At 56.9% G+C, this 7,385-nt stretch overlaps 1 protein-coding gene across 2 annotated transcripts; it reads right to left on the bottom strand.

Annotated features, from left to right (window-relative positions):
• Positions 1-981: 981 nt before the first annotated feature.
• FOXA2 (forkhead box A2) lies at positions 982-5,214 on the bottom strand. 2 transcript variants are annotated; one of them, XM_045981075.1, is made up of 3 exons: positions 5,085-5,214; positions 4,002-4,071; positions 982-2,990 (listed from the first exon to the last, which is right to left on the bottom strand). In XM_045981075.1, the coding sequence occupies exons 2-3, from the start codon at positions 4,068-4,070 to the stop codon at positions 1,683-1,685; spliced, it is 1,377 nt and encodes a 458-aa protein (XP_045837031.1). In that variant the 5' UTR covers position 4,071; positions 5,085-5,214; the 3' UTR covers positions 982-1,682. The 2 variants fall into 2 exon arrangements, with proteins under 2 accessions (XP_045837031.1, XP_045837030.1); XM_045981074.1 differs by lacking the exon at positions 5,085-5,214 and having other exon boundaries at positions 4,002-4,190.
• Between the last annotated feature and the right edge of the window lie 2,171 nt (positions 5,215-7,385).

The following is a 7,385-nucleotide window of genomic DNA, read 5'->3' as shown; positions in this document are numbered from 1 at the left end:
CCAGGAGAAACCCTGTTTCTCTGAATCAGGTGCCACAGTAGGAGGAGGTGGTCCGGAAAATCTCACTGCTCTCTGGCTACAGCTAGGTCTACCCAGGCTGGGCAGAACACCTAAAGGTGGAGGAGGGTAAGATAGGGTGGTGGAGGCTAGTGGGAGACCTGAGGCTGTACGATCTACGCTGAGTTCCAGTTCTGTAGGGGGGTAAAGGGTGCCAGAGAAGCAGAGATGAAAGTGCTGCACCAGGAATTTGCAAATCCAATCTGGGCTCACTGACTTGAAGGGAGGCCTAAGACTGGAAATAGAGCAAAATACAGGCTTCGCCCCCAAGAGAAGTCAGCCTCCTGGGGCCCAAGAGACACCAACTACATTGTCCCTTCACATGACCCAGATGGGAAATTAAGATATATGTTTTCTCCCAACTTTAAAGGTAAACCTGCATCAAACCTGGGAATGGTCCACCTTGGATCTGTGTGAGTCAGTGTGTATAAAGATCAACTCAAAACTCCAAAAGCAATCATAAATAATATTGAGTTCTATTTAATGATGTGCTTGCTGAAGTGTTTAGGGGTAGGTGTACTGATGTCTGAAATTTACTTCGAAATGCATTTAGGTCTATGGCCATACCACTCTGAATGAGCTTGATCGCATCTGAAATGCATTTAGAAAAAAATAACCTGAATTGATCAGTGGAGGTGCAGATAGCGGGACAGATGTGTGATATAACAAGAATAGTGAAACAATAGCTGTTGGATCTGGGCAATGGGCACATGTGTGTTTTCTGTAAAATCTGTAAAATCTGTTGTGTCTGAAAGTTTTAATAATAAAATGTTAAAACAACAACCATCATGCCCCCCCCTCACCAAAATAAAATGAAATCTCCAACCAGACAGGATCCCCTTCCCCCCACTTTTATAATTTCTGGACCTGTTTATTTCTGAAGTCAGGCAAAAGGAAAAAAAAAAATCTTGAAGATTCAAGGGGTAAAACTGGCAATAACACTTTAATATAGATTCGTGGAACTCTGGCCCTTCCAGCCAGAACACACATTTATAAGCCATAAATAAAACACGCAGAAACCATAAATTAATCAGACCCGAGACCTGGATTTCACCGTGTCAAGAATGGGAATGCATTTTTTTTTCTTTTCTTGGTCATTTACAACAGACCCTTACATCTTTTTTTTTTCCTTTTTAAACAATAGTACAACTCTGCTTCTCTGTTAAAACTACATGGTTTTACACTGAGTCACTCACAAAAGTTTGTGGGTTTTGCTTTTGTTTTTTGTTTTTCGTTTTTTAATAAAGTAAGACATCCCTGCAACAGCAGCAATGGAGGAGAAAGACAACGACAAAAAAAATCAGAACTCGCAAATGCTTAAAGAAGCAGGTGTCTACACAGTAGTGGAAACCAGAGGCTTTTTGCTCTTTTCTTCCTCTTTTCTGCTTGTTTGTTTTTGACTATTTCTCTTTTTGCCTTCCCTCCTTATATAGAATAATAGATAATCAGTGTGGCCATCTGTTTGGGAGGGAGAGCTGCTGAGGGTGAGGGGAGGCTGCTGTCCTGGGGGTGAGGATGTAATGGATTTCTTCTCCCTTGGATCTCTCCAGTACCCCTTCCTCAAACTCTCCACCCCACTTCCTCTCTCTTGTCCTTGTCCCAAGCTAGCCGGCTCCAGCATCTTCTTAAGAGGAGTTCATTATGGGCCTTGAGTACACTCCCTGGTAGTAGGAGGTGTCTGCGGCCAGTGGTGAGGCATCCAGGCCTGCTTTGTTCGTGACAGGGCCCATGGCCAGGCTACCCGGCATAGGGGAACCGTAGCCAGGATAGTGCATCACCTGTTCATAGGCCTTGAGGTCCATTTTGTGGGGCTGGTGGTGATGGTGGCTGTGGTGGTGCTGCTGCTCCGAGGACATGAGGTTGTTGATGGAGAAGGGGTGGTTGAAGGCGTAGTGGTGCTCGGGCTTAAGGTGAGCCTCCGGCGGCAGGCCGGGGTGATGGGGAGGGCCAAGCAGGTGGGCCGCAGCCTGCTGCTGCTGCTGCCCCGGCGATGGCGCCGGCTCTGGAGGGCTCAGGGCTGCGGCCGGCGTCCCCTTCAGCTCCCCCAGGGCCCCTCGCTTGTGCTCCTGGCACGGAGAGGCGCTCGAGTGGGGCGACTCGGTGCCCGCTGGAGTCTCAGACGCCGGCCCGGCGGCCTCCCCTAGCTGACCCTGCGAGGCCTGGGCCCCGGCGGCGGCCTTCTTGCCACTGCCCGTGGCGCCTGAGGCTTCCTTCAGGGCCAGCTGCTTCTCACACTTGAAGCGCTTCTGGCGGCGCAAGTAGCAGCCATTCTCGAACATGTTGCCCGAGTCGGGGTGCAGGGTCCAAAAGGAGCCCTTGCCGGGCTTGTCGGGCGAGCGGGGCACCTTGAGGAAGCAGTCGTTGAAAGACAGAGAGTGGCGGATAGAGTTCTGCCAGCGCTGCTGGTTCTGCCGGTAGAAGGGGAAGAGGTCCATGATCCACTGGTAGATCTCGCTCAATGTCAGCATCTTGTTGGGGCTCTGCTGGATGGCCATGGTGATGAGCGAGATGTAGGAATAGGGCGGCTTGGCGTGGGTGTAGCTGCGCCGGTACGTCTTGGGGTCGCGCGCACGGCTCAGGCCCGCCTGCCCGTACATGGGGCTCATGGAGTTCATGTTGGCATAGGGGGTCAGGCCACCCATGGCCCCGGCCGCCTGTCCCCCGAGCGGGCTGAGGCTGGGACTCAGGTGCGGCCCCATGCCCGCCACACCGGCCGCCCCGGCTGAGCCACCCATGCTCGCCATGGCGCCCGCCCCGGGGGACATGCCGGCCAGGGATGGGCTCATGCCCGCGCCCACATACGAGGACATGTTCATGGAGCCGGCGCTCATGTTGCCGGAGCCGCTGCCCATGGCGGCCGCGGACATGCTCATGTAAGTGTTCATACCGTTCATCCCCAGGCCGGCGTTCATGTTGCTCACGGAGGAGTAGCCCTGCGGACAGAGCCCGGGGAGGGAGGCGCACAGGGTTAGCATCGAAACTAGAGCGTGCCCTGACCTCCCACCCACAGGGCTAGCCCAGGCCCCCGCCTGCGAGGAGGCCTCTGGGGAGTCCTTCCCTCGGCCGGCCGGCTCCCTGGGCCCCGGACACCCAGTCCGTTTCACCCAGAGAAAGCCGGGATCGCCCTGGAGGAGTTGGCCAGCAGGTTGTTGCTGTTTGCATGTGGCTGGATCCTAGCCCTTCTGCCCCTTGCTCAGATTCTAAAGCAAGGGCCCCCCGGAGCACCCCTAGATCAGGCACCCCAAATGCATCTCCTTTCCTCAACTCTCAGGCCAGCATACGGAAGCCGCGCTGCGGCCTCAATCGCTGCCTCCGACCTCACTGAACAACCTGTGGGTCACAGCCTAGGGAGCCCAGCGGCCTCAAGCGGAGATCGTCCTAGGCTCCTCCGTTCATCCTTCCTCTTGGGACCCCATCTTTGGCCCCAGGGGAACCGAAACCCAGTGCCTGCGCAGAGTCTGGAGCCAGCTGGAGGCACTGAGTTGAGGGGCAGAGAGGAGACCGAGAACTGAACTACACGCGGCTGGCTTTGCAGCCACAAACTTTCCTTCTCTTTGTCTCTAGTCTTTGAATCTGCCTCTACCTCAACCCCCAACTCCTACCCACCTTCTCTCCAGCTCCCCACCCCCTCGCCGGCCGACCTCCCACCCCTCCCCAGCCGCGCGCTGCCAAACATAACTCTGTTAGGATAGTGCGTGGCTCGGCCACGAAGAGGATTTGGAGGCGCCGCAAGTCAATATTTGATCACAAAGTTAATATTATCTCAAGGCTAACAGTGTGTCGTATAAAAAAGAGACCCATTTGAGTCGAAGGAGGGTGGAAAAGGCGGCTGCCCAGAGCGGCTAGGGGTGGGGGGCGGGTGCCGGCGAGGGAAACGGTCCTGAGGTTGGGGAACAGTGCGAACGCCACCACCCCACTTCCCCCTGGAAAAGGCGAGTGCCTACCTCCGGCTCGGCATAGTAGCTGCTCCAGTCGGACGGCTCGTGCCCTTCCATCTTCACCGCTCCCAGCATACTGGAAGCCGAGTGCATGGCAGTTTAAAATTTAACAGCCACAACAAACCACCAGCAATCACCCCCCACCCCCACCCTCTTAAAAAAAAAAAAAAAAGTCAGCCAAGGCACCGTCCCCTCCCTCCCTCTCTCGCACTCCCTCTCTCCCGTTCCACTCCCTCTCTTTCCCTTGGCCGGCCGGAGGCGGTAGTTGGAACAGGCGGGAGGGGTCAGCCACGGGAGGAGGGGGCCAAGGATGGGAGGAGGCCCGGACCTGAGCCCCGCTGTAGGGAGCGCCCGCCGCAGCCGCCGCCGGGCTTGCGGGCTGCCGGGCGGAGGCAGAGGTTGGCAGTGCGAGCTGCCGGGAGGCGGCGGGAAGCGCGCGGCGCGGGGGCGGGTGGGGGGGTGGAGAGAGGGAGGAGGAGGAGGAGAAGAGGAGGAGGAGGTGGAAAAGGAGGAGGAGGAGAGGAGGAGGAGGTGTGGACCGCGGAGCGGACAAGTGCCGCAGTGACGTGGGGGCTGGTGATATAGCGCGGCGCGCTGGCGCGGGCCTCCAATCCCCAGACCCCGGGCAGCCCATTTGAATAATCAGCTCACACCTAGGTGAGAGGGAGCCTCGGCAGGCGCCCGGCACCTGCCCCTCGGCTCCCGGCGCCCGCCCCACTGCCGCCGCGCCCCGCACCGGTACCAGGCCAGGCGAGCGGGGCGAGTGGGAGCGCAGGCTCCCTGCTCCAGCCCCCATTCCCCCCCGCGCCTGCGGGGAGTGCCGGTGGGAGGAGGGACCTGGGAGGAAGCCACCCCATTAGCGGCCCAAGGCTCTGAACCCCGCCCGGTCCCATAGCGCCCGGCGCCTGGTGAGCCTGTCGGAGGGCGAGCCCATCCTCCACGCACGGTTGCCTCTCCGCTGAGCCTTAGAAACGCCGCATTTACTCATCCCGGGTTTCTTCGCTCTCAGTGCTCATTCCCTGTCAAAACAAGACGGTGACAGAGCCAATTTGCAAAGCGCTGTCGTATTTAGAAAAACTGTGTACACACCTTGAACTCGCCTGCCGCTGCTCCTGGGACGCCCCTCCCTGTTACAGTTAAGACCCAGAGCGGCTCCGGAAGGCGTGCGGGGCGCGCCTGGTCCGGCCCGCCGCCGCGGCTTTCTCTTCCTCCGAGCCCAGCCTCCCGCGACCGGCAGGGGAGTGGCTGTCGGGCAAGAGCACTGTCCGGTCGCCGAGCGCAGGGCGCACACGGCCCCGCCAGCTGCAGTCGACGGTTGGGAGACTGCTATTTGTCTCTGACATTCAGGACGCTGTGTTTCAAGGTTACTTTGCAGTCACAACCGAGGTGCCCACAGCATTTCGTAACTAAAACAAACAGGGCAGGAGGTGGGGGGTGAGGCGGGAGGAGAGAGGGGAATAAAGGAATCAATAATGGGACACATGGAATTTACTTCAGGAGGGTCTCTGTTCTCTGCTTTCTCGAGGGGCTCTTCTATAAGAATTAGAAGCCCCGCAACCATATACTTCCTTTTTATTTTTGCTACCGCTTCTGGGTTCCGCTTATCATCTGTCCTGGGCCAGCTACCAACACCTTAGTGAGCCCAGATTGCAGGGTTTGGGGCTATTGCAGGTGTTTGATGTGGACTTCTTGGTTCTAAAAACAGGCTGGGCCATGAGGATTCAGCCCTATGCCCCCACCTATGCCGCCAGAGACAAAGAACAAATAGGAAAGAGTGGGTATCTGGTCCACCTGCCAAAGTGATGGGTAATGGTGTCAGAAGACAGGAGCTGAGCACCGAGAATGGAAGGACTGTATGAGGGTCAGTCTAGAAGGACAGCGAGGAAGAGCAGTCCATGCAAGAAGCCACCCTTTCCTTCTTCCCCACCTATCCCAGGCTGCATCCCTTTGAACCAGATGCAGTCGCTGGTACCACCTTTTTTGCTGAACCTCAAATGGTTCGACCCATTCATAGTGAGGGGGTTAGAGACTGCCAGGGTAGGATCCCTCAAAGTTGAAGTCTGAATGGCTTTCAAAGCCCTGCGCAGCCCGGAGGGCTCCCGGGAGAGGAAGGCCAGCCCAGGCACCTGGGAAGTGTGTTGTGGGGTATATGCACACTTAGTGTAGGTGCGTGCTAGGGAGCCCCAGAGACAGATTCCCAGCATCTCTCACCGGGTCTTAGAGCATGAGGGGAGCAATTTAACTGTTGTCCCCAGGGCTTGGGGAAGAAGGGTGCGCACTGGCACTCAAGAGGTAAGTTGTGTTTTTTTTGTTGTTGTTGTTTGTCTGTTTTTAAAGCTTTCTTCAGAGGCCCAGGGCAGAAACGGAGCTATACACATACACCCACACCTCAACACACTTTGTCAATTCCACCCCCCCGCCAGGGAGCGCTTCTCAAATTCAGTAAAAAAGAGACGCCCAGACAAACCTGCGAAACAACGACCAGACACATAGCTTTCTCGTGTGTATGGAGTTGAACCTTCTGGTTAACCTAATCTGTCCCCGTGTGTATGTATTCCATTTCCCTTTCTCTTTTTGGTCCCGATTGAAACTATGGTTCTAGAAATTATTCCACGAGCAAATGAGCGAAAGGGACCTGGAGAGGAGGTCCGCGGGAGGAAGGAGCGCTCCCTCCCTAAAGAGCGAACCTTTCAAGTTCTCGCAGGAACGGTGGTCGGGATTCCAGCGCACCCAGAGCGCTCGCCCCGGCTCCCGCAGTGACAGGACGCCCCCTATCGGCCGCGCGGTCCTCGGGCCCGACCCGAGCCCTCTTTACCCCTGTGCTCCTAACCCCGAAACCTAGGGGCCCGGCCACCTTTTCCTCGCCTCTCAGATGCGGGGTTGGCATTTGCTCAGAGACACCCGAAGTTTTGCACAAACCCGAACCGTCTCCTGCCTCCCCGGAGGCGCCCGGGGCTCTGGTAGGATCCGAGGCGCCGGTACGGGACGCTCCCGAGCGCACTCCGCTCGGAGGAAGGCGAGGGCGGCCTGCAGTGTGCTCTAGGCACCGGCTGCACCGAGCAAACACAGGAACGTTCACACAGCCTGGAGTACGCTTTCCGTCCCCGGCGCGGAGGTCTTTGGAGGCGCTACCTCCCCTGCACACTCCTGGTCCTCCCCGGCAGCCTCGGTTTCTAAAGGTTTATTCAGAGCGTCTGGCACGAAAGCCTCAGGCTGGAATGCTGTAAATTGCTCTGGGGAGCTTCTCTCCAGGAAAAAGTTCGCGGGCAAATTGGGTTGAAAAACAGATGTTTCCCTTGATACCTCCTTAGTTTAAACGCTACCTAGGACCGAGACCTACAAAGTTTTCCTTTGCCCATGTCCTCCCTGTTTTCCTTTCTTTTCTTTCGG

The sequence above is a fragment of the Meles meles genome, chromosome 16 (assembly GCF_922984935.1).
Source record: "Meles meles chromosome 16, mMelMel3.1 paternal haplotype, whole genome shotgun sequence".
Lineage (NCBI taxonomy): Eukaryota > Metazoa > Chordata > Mammalia > Carnivora > Mustelidae > Meles > Meles meles.
Note: the sequence above shows the minus strand (reverse complement) of the source record. Positions and strands in the feature narration are given on the sequence as shown.